This window comes from Acomys russatus, chromosome 1 (assembly GCF_903995435.1).
Source record: "Acomys russatus chromosome 1, mAcoRus1.1, whole genome shotgun sequence".
NCBI classification, from domain to species: domain Eukaryota; kingdom Metazoa; phylum Chordata; class Mammalia; order Rodentia; family Muridae; genus Acomys; species Acomys russatus.
In genome coordinates this window covers 94261591-94280209 of record NC_067137.1, presented here as the reverse complement: position 1 = coordinate 94280209, position 18619 = coordinate 94261591, and the positions used below count along the sequence as shown (strand labels likewise).

General features: G+C 40.8%; 1 protein-coding gene across 3 annotated transcripts in view; it reads right to left on the bottom strand.

The window, feature by feature from the left end:
• Lin52 (lin-52 DREAM MuvB core complex component) overlaps positions 1–18499 on the bottom strand; it is a 92753-nt gene extending 74254 nt beyond the window's left edge. Inside the window, exons 1-6 of one of the 3 annotated variants that reach the window (XM_051149186.1) lie at positions 18426–18499; positions 18152–18232; positions 13060–13134; positions 10772–10809; positions 8199–8265; positions 4691–4774 (exon numbers count right to left, since the gene is read on the bottom strand). In XM_051149186.1, coding sequence (XP_051005143.1) covers positions 4691–4774; positions 8199–8265; positions 10772–10809; positions 13060–13134; positions 18152–18170 — 283 coding nt within the window. In that variant the 5' untranslated portion in view covers positions 18171–18232; positions 18426–18499. Of the gene's footprint in view, positions 1–3203; positions 4595–4690; positions 4775–8198; positions 8266–10771; positions 10810–13059; positions 13135–18151; positions 18368–18425 lie in introns of those variants that run through there. The other 2 variants (XM_051149205.1, XM_051149196.1) reach the window with 2 other exon arrangements.
• Between the last annotated feature and the right edge of the window lie 120 nt (positions 18500–18619).

Here is an 18619-nt window from a genome sequence, read left to right as displayed (position 1 = left end):
TCTAGAGGTTGTACACAGAAGGAGAGAAATTTGCTAATTTGTTACAGACACAGAGGTAGTGCTGAATAGGCTGTCATAAAATCCAGACAAATAATCTTTTTAAAATTTTTTTATAATTTATTTAGATTACATCCTGATTGTTATCCCCTCACCTGTACCTCCCTTTTTCCCTCCTCCTTCCCTAGACCTCTGACAGAAGGTGTAGAGACACAGTAATTCTCTCCTTCAATCATAGACTAAAATTAGAACTCAACAGAGCAAACTATTCTTAGAGCTAGACATCATGGTCCATGCCTCTAATCCCAATACCTGAGAAGAGGAAGTAGGAAGATTGCCCTGAGTTCGAAGCCAGCCTGGGCTATACATCAACATTATTTCCCATAAACAAAAAATGTGGAAGGAAAATAATTTCTTAATTAGCTACTTTTCAAAAGCATATGCTTACAGGGCACTAACAGAAATGTTTGGAAGCATTGTGTTTTCTTTGGTGCAACCACTTTATACCATGTATTGGTACAGACTTCAACAACGTAATTAATTGAGTGAAGTAACAAGTTTAAATGTGGGCAGGTGAGAGAACTCAGCAGTAAAGAATTCATTCCGTTCTTGTATAGGATCTGAGTTTGGTTCCCAGCATCCACAGAAGGTAACTCACAATGACCTGTAACAGCAGTTGGGGCATCAGATGCCGTTAGCCTACCTTGGGCACTCACAAACATGCATATGCAATTAAAAATGAAATAATCTTTCACAGAGTTTGAATAGAGAATGTCAATTATTGCTTTTTACACAGAAATGTTGCTTTAAAAAATCCTAAGAATCAAGCCTGGCATGGTGGCGCATGCCTTTAATCCCAGCACTCGGGAGGCAGAGGCAGGTGGATTGCTGTGAGTTTGAGGCCAGCCTAGTCTACAAAGTCCAGAACAGCCAAGGCTACACAAAGAAACTCTGTCTAAAAAAAAGAATCTAGCCAAATAACAATCTTACTCAAACTGCTAAATGAACATGCATGATTAGATTAAAAAAGGAACAGAAAGAACCATTTTTATTCAAATAAGCTAAGTTCTTTAAATTTTTCTAAAGAGGTAATACAGTCAATGTAATTTTATTTCCATTAAAGAGTATCTATGAAAACACCACAGTACTAGATGCGTTCTGCCCTAGATCAGTGAGGAAAAAAGGACATCTACTCTTACTGCTTCTGTCTACCACTGCAGTGACATTTCTAACTAAGGCAAGAAAATGAAATAAAAAAATATCTAGGTCAGAAAGGAAGAAACAAAGTCTTCTCCATTATCAAATGATAAATTTGCACACAGACAATTTTAAGCATGCCTAAGCATGTACAACTGACTAGTAAGCATGAAAACATGTTACACATGCATCATCATTTGGCAAATGCAAACCCCAACCACATGAACCTTATACTGCAAGGATAGATGTAACCATTTTTAAAGGACAATAATGAAATAATGAGTATTAGCATAAACTCCTTTACTGCTGGTGAAGTATAAAATGGTTCAGCCAGCTTGGAAAACAGTCTGACAATTCCTCAAAAAGTCAAATACAGTGCTACCACTGTATTTGTGTATAAACACAAGAGAATAAAAATGCATGTCTATTCGGGCACAGTGGCACAATCTATGATCACAGAACTTGGGGAGGCAGAGGCAGGTGGATCTCTGTGAGTTTGAGGCCAGCTTGGTCTACAAAGAGAGTCCAGGACAGCCAGGACTGCATGGAGAAACCCTGTCTTGAAAAATCAAAACAAAACGGGAATGTCTACACTAAAACTTACATAATGATTGGTCATAGCAGCATTGTTCATCCAGTCAAATAGTAGTAACAATCAAATGCCCCTTGATCCAAAGCCATACAAAAGGGATTGATAGATGCTATAACACAGATGAGCAATGAAAACACTATGTAGGCATAGGAATTCAGGGCTGGAGAGGTCTATGTAATTAAGCAGTAGAACACTTGCCTAGCAATGTACAGGCTCTGAGTCTGAAACCCAGCACTTTGAATTAGAAACAATGAAAAAGAAAGAGAAAAGCGGGCTGGAGAGATGGCTCAGTGGTTAAGAGCGCTGCCTGCTCTTCCAAAGGTCCTGAGTTCAATTCCCAGCAACCACATGGTGGCTCACAGCCATCTGTAATGAGATCTGGTGCCTTCTTCTGGCATGCAGGTGTACATGCAGGCAGAACACTGTATACATAATAAATAAATAAGTAAATTAAAAAAAAAAAAAGAGAGAAAAGGAGAAAGAAATAAAACAAGACTGCGGTCACAGAACACTACATATCACATGATTCCAAACCAGGCACATCCATACTGATGTAAAACAGCTTAGTAGTGGCTGAGCCCCTATGAGCTTGAGGAGAAATGAGGAGTAGGGCAAACGGGCGCAGGGTTTAGGGCGGTGATGAAACTATCCTGGAATTGACTGTGTTGCAGACAGACTTGTTCAGTACAAATACGTGAATTACAGGCAATATGAACTACAGCTTAATAAAGCTCTTACAACAACAACAACCCAAATGCATCAGAGTCCCAGTTTAGCTTTAGCTACAAAGAGATGTCCTCAGTTTTCCAAATTTTTATAACCCATTTTGAATTATTTCCAAACTAACCAACAAGTTATTACTTATTGTTACACTACTGTATTGTGTTATAATAATTAAACATTACTGTATTATTACTAAAAGCCTTATAACCTTCAGAAACAAGAAAAAAATCAGAAAAGGGTAAAAATTGCAGAGAATCAGTAGCAGGATTCACAGCAATTAAATGGGTGTTAAAAATAAAGGCAACACCCTACTGCTGAAATTTACAGGACTAAGTCAAACTACATAATGATGATGAGGCAGATACAAGTAGATACAGCCAAACAATTACCACACTTTGTGTTATACGTACTATGTAACCATCTACTATATGAGAAGAAAATAATCACAGGCTCTTCAAACATTCCTTCCCATCACTACAATACCAATTAGGTAAAACTAGAGGTTTTCGGAAGCTGTCATCCTTTCAGCTTGAAGGCTTCACTAGGCATCCAAGGGCAACGATAACTGACCAACCATTCCTTCATCCTCCAGCAAACGGTACACCTGCAAACTTGCTATTATATCAGCTGATCCGTAGACTACAAAGACAGCCTCAAAAAACTTTCATTTTGAAAAGTTACATTTAATCCAAGAACTAAAACAAACATAACAAATCTCCCAAGAATGGAAAAAGTACCTTAAAAATCTATAAAAGGATGTTTTTGTGTTTTATAATCTGTATACCAAAAGGGTTATCTGACATACAAGCATGTACCAAATCAAAGGGTAAAGCAAGGCTCACCTTCCAAAAGGTGCAATGTAGGTAGCGTCAGCAGTAGAGTTCTTGTTATTCCTATACTGTCATTTAACAATACTGCAAAATGACAATCATGGTTTGAAGCTAAATATATTTTGCATTTTTTTCATCTCATCATCTTTACCAGGGCAGATATTTGCATGAAAACAGTATCACTGGTCCACAGGGATTTATCAGTTCCTACTGCTTATTTTTCACACATGTCATCCTTTCAATTAATGTAGGAAAGAATACTGAGACATCGAAACACCAGATTAAGGTGTCAAATGAAAGACAACCCCTAGAGTAGATGAATAATCTAAGAGAACAAAAAAACATGTTTTTATGCAAATACACTACACACTAAAACAAAAGAGACGGTATCCAAGAAGTCCAATATAATATCAATGTAATCATGTCCATTTCTAGCTTAAAAGTATTTTCTTACCTCAACTAAAAAAGTAAAAATCTCAGTGATTAGGATGACTGAATTATTCACTACAACTAACTCCAGTCCCAACATCTCCTGTTCTTAGAAAAACAAACAGTTGGCAGTAAAGATGGCTCAGTGGGTAAGGGAACACACTGCTGATCCCAATAGCCTGACTTCAGCTCCCTGGAATCACAAGCTGGAGAGAGAATCGGCGCTCCCAAGTTGTTCTCTGACTGCTGCACAAATGTGTGCACAATGAAATAAATATTAATTAAGAATTTAAAAACACTTGCTCCTACCCACCACCAAAGATACACAGATATGGAAAGTGTACAGTTTAACGTGAACCTCCACGGCTTCCACCAAAGGACTGGCTCAAACACAAAAGTCTCTTCCAGCAACTTTCTTTTGGCACACCCAGAAGGACATGAGATTCAAAATCACTAACTGCATCTCTTCTTGCTCACCATCCCTAGTGCTGAGAAAATGCTACCTGGCAACAGCAAGACTCTAAGACTAGTGGCATGTGTAAAGTGAGCCTAGACAGACAGCAGCGAAAATAAGAATACACCTCAATAGCATCATTAAGACTCACAGATCTATTTGTTCCCCTGGATTTTTAACAAAGTAAAGTGAACTGATGAAGTCTTGCTTTAGATTGAGTGAGTTTTAGTTGACGTCCTATCACTTATAAGCAAAAGATGTGTATTGCACAAAGAATTTTTATCTATTAAGTCCAGTCAATATTCTAGCACATTCTGTCATAAAAGGTACAAAGTTACACCAAATTCTTACCTTCAGATGGCTTGTTTTTGCCTTAGTAAAAGGAAAATTATATTTTCATGAGTTATAACTAGAACTCATAATGGAATGTACACATGTAACCCTGTATAAAATTAGTTGGGTACTCACACTCATCCAGCCCCAGCTGATAGGCCAGGTTCTGCAGGCCTCGTACCTTCTCCATCAGATTAGCCGTGGTGAGGCTCCCCAGCTCTGAAAAGAAAGCTTTATTTCAATATCACTTCTCTCCACTGGTCTCCAGGAACAAGTGACTTGGACTGCCGGTCTTGTAATAAACTATCTCAGGCTGGGCTGGGGTACAGCTGAATGTCAGAACAACTGGCCAAGCACGCAGGAAGCCTGGGACCTGATGGCCAGCACAGAGAATGGGGAGGATTTCAAGCTTAAATCCCTTACTGAATATACAAGACAGAACAGTATTTCTTCTCTGATTTTACATTCCCTTCAGCAAAAAAGTGAGGATTTCTGTCACTGCAAAGACACCTCAGCATTATACTTAACAACTTAAGTGGATTTTTAAATTTTTTACTTTTAATTTTTTTAGTTTTTCGAGACAGGGTTTCTCTGTGTAGCCTTGACTGTCCTGGACTCACTTTGTAAACCAGGCTGGCCTCGAACTCACAGTGATCTCCCTGCCTCTGCCTCCCGAGTGCTGGGATTAAAGGTGTGGGCCACCACGGCCAGCTTAAGTGGATTTTTTACATTTATTTTTAAATGTATTAGGGTGTGTATGTGCATATTACATGTGTGTCAGAAAACAAGCTGAAGGAGTCAATCTTCTCCCTTTACCCTGTGGGCTTGAGGGAGCAGACTCAGGTTGTGCGGCTTGGTGGCAAGTGCCCCCATAGCTGAGTCATCTCCCCTGCTCAAGTGCTTCAGTCCAGGGATCTGTTTACAGCATTCACTTTTGCCCATCACACAAAATGAACACAACACTAAAATGCGCAGCCTTACACTATGATAAGTCACTTCACTGATAAAACCTTGCAGACACATCTTGGCCATGTAAAACATATCTCCATTTATAAGACCCACGACTTCAACCATACATAGTAGCAAAAAACAGCAAGAAAATACTGTTCACCATGTCCCCAACTGGAGAAAACAAAAACTACTATAAACCCAAACTTTCCCTTCAAATTCAAGCTTTGCTTATTTTATTTACAATTAATTATACTTACTTCCCAGATTTTAGCTACTTAAAATGAAGGGCAATTACTCCCCAGATTTTCATTTATCTAGCACCTATTTCTTTGTTTAAACTGCATTTAAACATGCAGACAATGAACTACTGAAACCACATAGAGCTCTGGCCTTCCAGCTACCGTTCTGCAGTCTTACCTGCATCCTGCATGTGCAACTTTCTTGACTGGCTCAGCTGCTTAAACAGCTCAAGAATCTCTGACTTTTACCTTAATTTCAGTCTATTACTTTACCGCCATCATGATTCTTTTTTTTTTAAGATTTATTTATTATTTATACAGTATTTGGACTGCATTTGAGTCAGCAGGCCAGAAGAGGGCACCAGATCTCATTATAGATGGTTATAAGCCACCACATGGTTGCTGGGAATTGAACTCAGGACCTTTGGAAGAGCAGACAGTGCTCTTAACCTCTGAGCCATGTCTCCAGCCCGACTATCATGATTCTTAACAGTGGAAGAGTGATTTTTATTTATTTGTTTGATTTTTGTTGTTGTTTTTTGAGACAGGGTTTCTCTATGTAGCCTTGGCTGTCCTGGACTCTCTTTGTAGACCAGGCTAGCCTTGAACTCACAGAGATCTGCTTGCCCTCTGTCTCTTGAGTGCTGAGATCAAAGGCATGTGCCACCACACCTAGCTTAAGACTGTTTTTTTTTAAGAGAAAAATCATAAAATTAATTATTTAAAAATTTTTTAATTTCCATTAAGATTGAACTCCACATCATTTATCAAAACAGCAATATTCATTGCTCATAGAATTCTTGATGAAAGAAATTGAAAAAAAAGAAATAAAAGATGAGTCTTAACCCACTAAGGCAATAGTTTTCAACCTTCCTAATGCTGCAACCCCTCATGTTGTGGTGATCCCCAACCATAAAATTATTTTCATTGCTACTTCATAACTGTAATTTTGCTGTTATGAATTGTAATATAAACATCTGATGTGCAGTATATCTGATATTTGACCCCTGTGAAAGAGTAGTTCAACTCCCAAAGGGGTCTCAACCCACAGGTTGAGAACCATTGCACGAAGGGGCTGTTATTTAATAGTACTAAGGACAACATATGGCTTTAAATCTCAGGCACTTCTATTATAGTGGAGTCTAGACTTTAAAAGATCAGAATTTAAGCTGGGTGTGGTGGTGCGCACCTTTAATTCCAGCACTTGGGAGGTAAAGGCAGGCAGAACTCTGTGAGTTCAAGGCCAGCCAGGTCTACAAAGGGAGTCCAGGACAGGGACAGCCAGGACTACAAAAGAAACCCTGTCTCAGTTTAAAAAAAAAAAAAATCAGAATTAAAATTTTATAAACTTACCCCAGAGACATGCAGAATATGGCATTTTAAAAATGTTTTATTACTTTAAAGATTCATTGACAATGAGACAGGTTAACTCCTGACAACACCCAGCCTACCTCAAAGAGGATGATGAGCACAAAGAACCTCCTCATGGAGATGGCTTCCAATGTGGCAAACTAGCCACTGGCCAACAGGTCCTCATTTCTACCACAGACAAAATTCTGCCTAAAGAAACGGCCAAACTTTGCCAAGACAGGGTAAGTAAGTCCTCATTAGTTCCTGCCTCACAAATATGTCTATCAGGTATATTGGGCCAGAAGAAGACGCTCCAGCATTATAGAGTTTGGGGTGACTATTCAGGTTAGAAAACTGTCTCTGTCATCTTCTCATTTGGAAAGCTACTAACCTGCACTCCCAGCATACTCAGGTAATCAAGTTTACTCCTTCTCAAGTCTCTGATGGAGTTGAAGACCAGGTAGCTTAGTTTTACAATGAAACTTAATTGTTTAGGCGTTAAGATGTTTCTAGGTCTAGATAGGTGTTCTAAGTTGATAATGACAATATGTGATGGAGATTGATTTACATTCAGAAATTTAGATGCACCGAGATAGGAAAGATGTCTTCTTCAAGGCTGTCAAATACAAACAGCCAAAACACTAAGAATGTAACATTTATATAACTCCTGATTGTGTCATGGTTCTTCTTGCTATAGGTAATCTATTGTATATATGTGTAATAATATAAATGTATATGTAAAAATGAAAACGTAAGAGTTAGAAGAAAAGCCGGGCTTAGTGGCCTCTCACAGTCCCAGATACTCAGGAGCCAAGACAAGAGGATTAGTTGGGCACAAAAGCTCAAGACACCAAACTGAGCAAAGAATGAGACACAATTAAAAACAAAAACAAAGCCAGGTGTGGTGGCGCACACCTTTAATCCCAGCACTCGGGAGGCAGAGGCAGGCGGATCGCTGTGAGTTCAAGGCCAGCTTGGTCTAGAGAGTGAGTTCCAGGACAGCCAAGGATACACAGAGAAACCCTATCTCAAAAAACCAAACCAAGCCAAATCAAGCCAAGCCAAAGCAAACAACGAAGACAGTAGACTCCAGCTTCACATACCTTTCAACATGTCGATGTCGTCGCGTTCTATCTCAGCCATCCACGTGGGTGGAGAGCTAGTGATGGGCTGTCAGAGATAAGAACACAGCCATTCAGGCACAGCTTCCTTATGAGAATATAGTTTGTCACAAGCCTTCACATTACTTGAAAATCCTAGCAAACTGCAAGCTCAAAAACCTAGGTTTGCAGCTGGGGTGACGGCTCATTGGGCAAGAAGCCTGACAGTCCTTCCAGAGGTCCCAAGTCTGATTCTCGGCACCCACAACCATCTGTAACCTCAGTCACAAGGGATCTGATGTCCTCTTTTCGTCATCTTGTGCACTAGGCACAAATATAGTACAGAGACATACATACAGGAAAAATACCCACATACATGAAATAAGTAAATAAATAAAATTTAAAAAACAGGCTTCAAGGTTAAGATTTCATTTCAAAAAGTCATTTTACAAAATGCTGTTGCTCAATTATAAAGTTGGTCTCAGAAAGGTAGTTTTGGACTAATTTTGATGTAGTTAGTTCAGTAAAGAAATTATTTAAAATTCCATTTTAATGAAACACACCGATTGAACTGTTTGAAACAATAATCAGTAACAGTTTCTGACAGAAGGAATAAAAAATAAGAAAAACTTAAATAAAAATATTTTAAAAAAAGGGGGGGGGGCTGGAGAGATGGCTCAGTGGTTAAGAGCACTGCCTGCTCTTCCAAAGGACCCGGGTTCAATTCCCAGCACCCACCTGGCAGCTCATAACTGTCTGTAACTCCAAGATCTGACACCCTCACACCAACACACATAAATTAAAAATTAAATAAAAATATTAAAAAAAAAAAAGAAAAGAAAAACTTCAATAGGTGTAGAGACACACACCTGTAATCCCAGCACTTGCAGGTGACTTTCTGTAAGTTCAAAGCAAGCCTGATACACAAAATGAGCCCAGGACAGCCAAGGCTACAGAGAAACCCTGTCTTGAAATAAACAGACGGATGGATGGATGGATGGATGGATGGACGGATGGATAGATAGATAAGAGAAACCTCAACTCAAGTGGGAAAAGAATAAAATGGTCATCACTTGAGATTTCATCATTAAATTTTTTTTCATTTATTTATTTGTGTGACGGGGGGTGGGGGGTGTAAATAGAGCATGTATGTGCCGTAATCAGGTATGTGGAGGTCAGAGGACAACCTGTGGGAGTTAGTTCTTGCCTTTAATCATGCAGATCCCAGAGAATGAACTTGGGTTATCAGGCTTGACGATAATTGTGTTTACCTGCTCAGCTACCTCACCAGCCAGATTTCATAATTGTATTGTAGAAAGTTTTTGAAAATTTTCAGCATTTTAGATATGTTCTCATTTCTATAAATAAACTTAAAAATTTGAAAGCCCATTTTTAAGAGCTATAGCTTTCAAATCTAGTTGCATGTAAGAATTACCTAAATAGCTCTAAGAAATATTAAAGAACACAGTGAGATAAACTGCAGTCTGAGCAAAGACTGAGGTAAAAGGACAACCACGGTCAGCCTGGGTTCCTGTGGTGGTTTGATGGGAATATCCCTATAAGCATATATACGTGAAAACTTAGTCCCCAGTTGGTAGGACTGTTTGGGAAGGACTGGGAAGTGTGGCTTGTTGGAGGAGATGTGTCAGTGGGGTGGGCTCTGAGGTTTCAAAAGCCCACACCAGGTCTCACTCTACATCTGCTTGCTGCTTGTGGATAAGATGTAAGCTCTAAACTACTGCTACAGTGCCACGCCTACCTGCCTGACACCATGTTCCCCACCGCTTGATGACCACTGGAATGATAGGCAACCCCCCAATTAAATGCTTTCTTTTATAAGTTGCCTTGGTCAAGGTGTCTCTTCACAGTGAAACAATGACTGAGACAGCTACACAAGTGAGGTCATCTCCCTGCTCACCCCTGTGCAAAAGTCAAATCCTGCCCATTAAGAGGGACTACTAAAAAGAACAGCTAGCCAGGCATGGTGGTGCACGCCTTTAATCCCAGCACTTGGGAGGCAGAGGCAGGCAGATCACTGTGAGTTCAAGGCCAGCCTGGTCTACAGAGCGAGTCCAGGACAGCCAAGGCTACACAGAGAAACCCTGTCTCGAAAAACCAGAGCTAAGGAATAAAACAAACTCAATTCTAGAACCTTGGGCCAAAGTGAAGGCTCAACAGGTAAGGGAGCGTGCAGCCAAACCTCATGACCTGAATTAAAACTCCAGGAGATACATGCTAAAAAGAGAGAATCCACTCCCACATTAATAAGAAAAGGAAGTTTCAAAATTATAGTTGGGGTAAAATGAACAATGTTATATCAAGTATTTCAATGGGTTAACCATAAACCCTTTCACCTGAGAAAAGACGAACAGACCAGGGTCTGAGTGTCAAAACAAAGCATTTTGACAGAAGAAGGGATTATCAGCAGTAAAGAGTATGACACTTCAAACATAGTTAAAGGTCTACAGTCAAAAAATAATTAGAAAATTACAGCACTAGTCTGGAATATAAAGATTTGCACTTTGTAACAAAAGGCAACTTCTGGATAAACTTCCATAGACACAGCTATTACTTACACTTTTGAAAGAAGCTGCAAATTCAGCAACACCTGGTACTAGAAAAGAAAAAAAATGTTATTCATGCAAAAAACATTTGTGTTCAGTCACAGAGTATTTAAATAATAAAAAACAAAGTCTTGTTGGGGGGAGGGGATGGTGATACCACACCAACCTAGTGGCAAAGAGTTTATGTGAATTTGAGGTCAGCCTGGTCTGCAGAGGGAGTCCAGGACAGACAGGGCTCTATTACACAGAGAAACCCTGTCTCAAAAAAATAAAAAACAAAAAGAAAACCAAAAAATCAAAAACAAAAACAAAAGCAAACAAACAAACCAAAACCTTAAATACTGGTCTTGCCTTCAAGGAGCTTACAATCTGGAAAGAGGACAAAGCACAGATAAACAGCATTGCTTTAAGTATTTCAGATAAACCAGGTGCTAAAGAAAGACAAAAAAAAAAAAAAAAAAGAACTCTAAATCAGAATGACAGGGCAGGAGAAGCTTCTCTGAGAAACTAATGCCTCCTGCTTTAAAGGACCAGGATTTGGCCTGCAGACCAGTGAGCTATCTCTCACCAGAAAATGTAAACTCCCTTTCCAGGGCTCGAGATTTAGACCATTGGTCTAAATCTCTAGCCCTGTTTAGCCAACATCTTGGGTTTGATGCCCTGGAGCTCCAAATAAAAAACTAAATAATAAAAATAAAGCAAATGTTCTTTTCAGTTGTCTTGTTTGGTTTATCAAATTATTTACTCAAACGTCTCATAGATAGTATTACACTGAAAAGCAAAACAGTAAAAATTACATCTGTAAAGTGAAATAACATTCAATTCTATTAAGAAAAGAGCTAGGGCTCAGTGAGGAAAGGCGCAAGCCCAACAACCAGAATCGTGAATTCCCACGGTTATGGTAAAAGGACAGAGTTGATGCCTACAAGCTATCCTCTGACCTTCACATGTACATCATGGCATATGGGTGCCTCCCTCAGCCCAATAAATAAATACCATTTAATTTTTTAAAAGAGCTGGGTGGTGATGGCACACATCTTTAATCCCAGCACTCGAGAGGCAGAGGCAGGTGGATCTCTGTAAATTCAAGGCCAGCCTGGTCTACAAAGTGAGTCCAGGACAGCCAAGGCTATCTCGAAAAACCAAAAAATATTAACAACTAAAAATTTAAAAATTTGCCAGGTGCGGTAGCGCACGCCTTTAATCCCAGCACTCGGGAAACAGAGGCAGGTGGATCGCTGTGAGTTTGAGGCCAGCCTGGTCTACAAAGCAAGTCCAGGACAGCCAAGGCTACACAGAGAAACCCTGTCTCGAAAAAACGAAAAAGAAACACTTAAAAAAAAAAAAAAAAAGAGCTAGGCGGTGGTGGCCCACACCTGTAATCCCAGCACTTGAGATGCAGAGGCAAGAGGATCTCTAGAGCTGGAAGCCAGCCTGGTCTACAGAGTGTGTCCAGGATAGCCAGGGCTACACAGAGAAACCCTGTCTCAAAACCAAACAGACAAAAGTGAGAAAGTGGGCAGCCATTCTCTTCTCCATACAGGACATATGTGCAAGGGCACTCATTGATATGCTGCCTGCGAAATAAAAAGTAGCTAACTTAGGTGTCCAAATAGAGTGTAACTATACAAACTAGACTATACCTACCCACTACAAAATAGTCAGAAGAATGAAATAGACCTACAAAGATCAACATGGAAAGAGCTATCAAATTACTAGCTTAAATAAATTTAGCTGTAGGCTCTATGACTTTATCATTATGAAAAACAAAACCTCCTGTGTGATATACATAGCATAAAAAAGTCCAAACCAGTCTGTACAAAATTATTATCTTAAATTATTACAGATGGAGTTTTAAAATTATAATTGTTTAAAAGCTCCTTATTACTTCTTGTCTCCCAATGTTCTGAAAAATTAAACCACTAAATCCTTATTTTTATTACACATCAACCTCTTCTCTTTGAAATGAAAGGAAAACTTGAGTCATCATAGATACATGATAACACTTCAAAATTCTCCCAAGGGCCACTGGGTGCAGTGGCACATGCCTGTAATCCTAGCACTCGGGAGGCAAAGGCAGGTGGATTTTTGTAAGTTTGAGGCCAGCCTGGGCTACAAAGCAAATCCTGGACAGCCAAAGCAACACAGAGAAACCCTGTCTCAAAACAAAACAACACAACAACAATAACAACAAGAAAAAAAAAAAAAAAAAAAAAAAAAAAACCAAAAAAATTTCACCCTAGGGAGTGCTGACCTGACTCTTCTGCATCAATTCTAACACGAGAAAAGTAAAAACTTACATTGTTCCGGCCAAAGATCTGGCGAGGCACGATCAAGTTTCTCAAAACTTAGCAAAGATGCTTCCAAATCCGTCCCTAGAACACCAGGATGAGATGAGAAACACATTCATTTATATGTTATTATAGTTCAATCTCAAAGAACACAGCCTGAAACACTCAATTAGAAGTTTAGAAACCTGAATTAATGATGCTATTGGGGCATGACGTAATACAAATAAATTTGGTTCTTCCTCATCCAAAACTCAGTCTTCCACTCTATCAAATAAGAGTATTTAAGAAAGTTAGGGCTCAGTGGTTAAGAGCACTGACTGCTCTTCCAGAGGGCCCAGGTTCAATTCTCAGCACCTCATGGAAGCTCACAACTGTCTGTAACTCCAGTTAGCACACATGTAGTACAGAGATATACATGCAAGCAAAATACCCATACACATAATTTTTTTAAAAAAGAAAACTAAGGACTGTTTAGAAAAATGGCTCATATCTGTAATTTCGGCATTTGGCAGACTAAGACAGGAACATTAAAGAGTTCCAGGCCAGCCCAGAAGGTACAGCAAAACCCTGGGTAAAAGTGTCAGCAAATCCACCTGTGTTCTTTCTACTTTTCACCTTTCCCCTGGGTACAATCAGCTAAGTGTCACTGCTCTCAAGAAAGATAATCTCTATAAGACTGCAGACCACTGTCTTCTGCTCTGACAAGCACCTCAAACAATCTTCTTGTACCATCAGTTTCTGCCTTAGGCTCATACTCAACAAGCAAGCCTACTCTAGGATTTTCCTACTTTTTGACTGTTAAAAGGACACTTAGCTGGGTGGTGGTGGTGCATGCCTTTTATCTCAGGACTCAGAAGGCAAAGGCAGGTGGGTCTGTGAGTTCAAGGCCAGCCTGGTCTACAGAGTAAGTTCTAGGACAGCCACAGCTACACAATGAAACCCTGTCTCAGAAAACAAGTAAACTGGGGGTGCAGGAGGAGGGGACGGGGATGACACAGGACAACTACATCTAAGGTTAACCAAGTCTTCATGTGTACACACACATGCATGTCTGAGTGCACACACACACAAAAACACACACATATAAACATGCAAACTCTGCCTTTAAATTCATAACCTCCCTCCTGTTGTCCTCATTTTCTCACTTCATATTCTGTTTGTGTGTGTGTGTGTGTGTGTGTGCGCGCGCGCGCGCACACACATACACGCATGCACTGTATGGGTGCATGAGCAGGTTATGACTATAAAGGCCAGAAAGGATGCCAACTGTCTTCACTTCGCTCTCAGGTTTACTGTCTTGAGACAGTCTCTCACGAAACCAGAAGCTAGCTAGACTGGTGAGCCAGCAAGCTCTCAGGATCCAGCTGTTTCTGTGTGTCCCTCCTCCTCCCAACGATGCTGGCATCACGAGCACATGCAACCATGCCTCGATTTGTATGTGAATGCTTGAGATTCAAACTCAGGTCCTTGTATTTGCAGAGCAAGACAACTACTGTGTCTTCTCCCCAGGCTCTACACTTTCCCTAAGCTTAAAAAAAAAAAAAAATCATAATTCTGGGGGCTGGAGAGATGGCTCAGTGGTTAAGAGCACTGTCTGTTCTTCCAAAAGTTCTGAGTACAATTCCCAGCAACCACATGGTGGCTCACAACCATCCATAATGAGATCTGGTGCTTTCCTCTGGCCTGCAGGCACACATGCAGGCAGAATATTGTACAAATAATAAATAAATAAATCTAGAAAAGATCTTCTGCCCCTGCATACATTGCAGCAAGGTTATCTATGCTAACCCTCTCACTTGTTTCCCTTAGGTGAGCTCTCTGCTCCTCCTCCCTGCTTTTATGAAACGACTACATCCTTCCCAATCCTCTCCATCTCAAGAAAATACAGTATCATGAACCCCTGTTCCTTAAAAACAAAAAACTTCTTAATTATTTACCTTTCATGAGTTTAGATTTGTGTGGGTACAGCATTACATGAATTCTTTGTCTGTTGGCCTTTGCAGAATGGTTGCCAATCATTTTTACGGGCCCAATTTATGTTTCCTCAGATTACTCTGGTCACTGCTCTTATTTTTTTACTTTATACACATAAGCATATCTCTTGCCTAAGTAGAATTAAGTTTCATCTTGGCATGAACACCTTTGATTTTAAGAAAAGCTGTGTGTTCTCTTTGGTTCCAGAGACCTCATATATCTAGCAAAATTGGCCTTGCACCACAGCCTTGCAAACACTGCCTTTTAAAAGTCCTGTTCCCAGGAGACCTCCACAAGCACCATGATAAACCCCCATTCTTAAAAAACAACAACAAAAACAAAAATCTATTTTCCTTCATCCCCACCCCCAAACCCTACCCTTTTTAACTTTTTTTTTTTTTTTTTCTGGTAAGAAAAAGAGGTTTTAGGGGAAAAACAAAAACAAAAAACAAGAACTGGGCATGGTGGTGCACGCCTTTAATCCCAGCACTTGGAAGGCAGAGGCAGGTGGATCTCTGTGAGTTCGAGGCCAGCCTGGTCTATGGAGTGAGTCCAGGACAGGCAAGGCTACACAGAGAAACTCTGTCTCAAAAAACCAAAACCAAAACAATAACAACAAAAAGCCAAACCACCAAGGCTGAACAATCTCTTTTGTTGTGAACATCCACAATTTCTTAAGGTATGTGAATGTGCTCAAAACGTAAAGTTACAGATGAACCTAAAACTTCCAAAACAACTAAGAGGTCAGACATAGCTCAGACTTTTAATCCCAGCATAGTGGAGGCACAGGTAGGAAAGCAGGAGGGTGGTGAGTTTGAAGCCAACCCAGGCTACATGGTGAGATTCTATCTCAAAAAAGAAAAGGAAGAAAGGAGAAAAATCTGGTAACATTATTTTTGCACATAATCTATTTATTCTTTTTGGTACTGGAGCCTGAGCCTAGGACCTTGTCTATGATAAGCAAGCTCTCTACCACTGAACTATATCCTCACTTTTTATTTTTCATTTTTATATTTATTTAGGTGTATGACTGTTTTGTCTGCATGTTATGTGCACCACATGTGTGCCTGATGCCCATGGAAGTCAGATCCACTAGAGCTGATGGCTGTGAGATGGGTACTAGGAATAGAATCTGGGTCCTTTGCAAAAGCAGCAGGTGCTTTTTTTTTTTTTTTTTTTTTTTTTTAAGACTTATTTATTTATTTTTATTTATTTACTTATTTTAGTGTTCTTCCTGCATGTGTGCCTGCAGGTCAGTAGAGGGAACTAGAACTCATTATAGATGGTTGTGAGCCTTCATGTGGTTGCTGGGAATTGAACTTAGGACCTTTGGAAAAGCAGCCAGTGCTCTTAACCTTTAAGCAATCTCTCCAGCCCCAACAGCAGGTGTTCTTAAACACTGAGTCATCTCTCCAGCCCTGTGCCATCTCTCAGGGTTTTTTTGTTTTGTTTTGTTTTGATTTGATTTTGGATTTTTGAGACAGGGTTTCTCTGTGTAATAGCTCTGGCTGTGCTAGATTCATTTTGTAGACTAGGCTGGCCTCGAACTCACAGCAATCCACCTGCCTCTGCCTCCCGAGTGCTAGGATTAAAGGCGTGTGCCACCATGCTAGGCTTTTTTTCTGGTTTTTCAAGAGAGGGTTTCTCTATGTAGCCTTGGCTGTCCTGGACTCGATTTGTAGACCAGACTGACCTCCAATGCAGAGATCCACCTGCCTCTGTCTCCCTGAGTGCAATGATTACAGCCGAGGTCAGCTCTTCCTCACTTTTTTAAAAAAAGATTTGTTTATTTATTATGTATATACAGTGTACATCAGATCACATTATAGATGGCTGTGAGCCACCATGTGGTTGCTGAGAATTGAACTCAGGACATCTGAAAGAACAGTTGCTGATCTTAACCTCTCAGCCATCTCTCTAGGCCCTCTTCTTCACTTTTTAAAATAACCTTTCATTTGAAGTTGGGAGTTGGTGGTATGCTCCTTTAATCCCAACACTTGGGAGGTAGGGGTAGGAGGATCTCTGAGTTTGAGGCCATCTTGGTCTACAGGGCAAGTTCCAGGACAGCCAGAGAAGCCCTATCTAGAAAAGAAACAAAGCCCAACTTTTGATTTGAGACATAGTATGCCTACCATTCCCCTGTAGCCTAGGCAAGCCTGAAGCAACAATCCTCCTGCCTCAATCTCCCAAGTAGCTCTGATTAAAGGTCACATATCAAGGCCAGTTTCATTTTTTGATAAATATTAACTTAAGGCCAAATGCTTTGCAGGCATTCTAAAAGCTGGCATTAAATTTATGATAAAACAGACTAGGAATTTATAACAGGGTGTGGCCCGGGCAAATTAACAAAATAACTATGCTGACAACGAATATACTAAGATACTGAATTATGACAGAAAGGAAATACCAAATACTAAAGCAGAACCGAGTATAACAAAAACACCTAATTGCCGCCTGAGATGACCTGCATCTTAGACCACATATAAGCAGAACTGTTCCTGCCCTCAGCCAAGGAAATAACAGAGGAGAAACGGGTTAAGGGTTGAGACGCGTGCGAAACTACAATAACAAGTATAATTTTCATTCCCTCGGGACTCAGGGTCAGGAAACCAAGTCCTCCTTCTCCTGTTGCCAAGGCAACGGTCCTAAACTAGAAGGAGACAAGCATGTTTCTCTTCCGGCTGGATCCACGGATGAACCTCGGACCTCATGTCAGCCATCAGTCATAGCTAGGGCTTGGGAGGCTGGTTCCAGCTGTACTGAGATGAGACCAGAACCAACATTCCAATGGGCCTGTCCGAAAGGAAGCTCCCCCCGCCCTGGCAGGTCCTTTTGGGCCGTCAGTATCACTGATGGGCCGGGAGGCCCCTGTCATTTTTCCCAGAAAGTGTCTCTGGTTGGTGGCTGCCTTCACCCACCTAACACCCAGCGGGGAGACCTGGAACCAGCAGTCTCCGGAGACGCTGTGAAAATCCTGCTAGCTGAAAATCCGACATACCCCAAAGAACAGAAGTGGGAGAGAAACGAGAGGAGCCCAAGAAAAGGGCGTAAGCGTGAACACAGTGAAAGTTCCCAGAGAAACAAATAAAAGAGACTACAAGCCAACAATCTTCAAGCCGGCTCTTACCGTCCGTGGGAGACGCCATCTTTCAGCCCATGTCACGTGACCAACCGTCGGCGGGAAAGCGAAGATCGACAAGCCACGCCCCTAGCAGAGATACCCTATCCTCAACTCGTGGCCCGGTCTCGTTTCCCTACCTCATAGGGTAATATTTGCCTAGCCCCACCCTGGACAACAGCTCCACCCGTGGCGTGGTAGTTGATGTGGAACGTAGCCAAAATTCTCCAAGGGCCTTATTTACTTTACTTAGCAAAGGGGCGAGACCTCGGTGGTGGCTTACCTGTAGCCAATCGGAGTTCCCGGTTAGGGGGCGTCTTCCCTGTATGCTTAATGTGCAGTACCCAAGAGAGGGGGCGAGAACGCTTCCGCTTTTGACCAATCACCTATCCCCAGGACTGGGAGTGATGGGTGGAGTCAAGAGTTCTGACAAATGATTGGTTCTTAAAAGTGGCTCTCCCCTCCAATAGAAAGGCT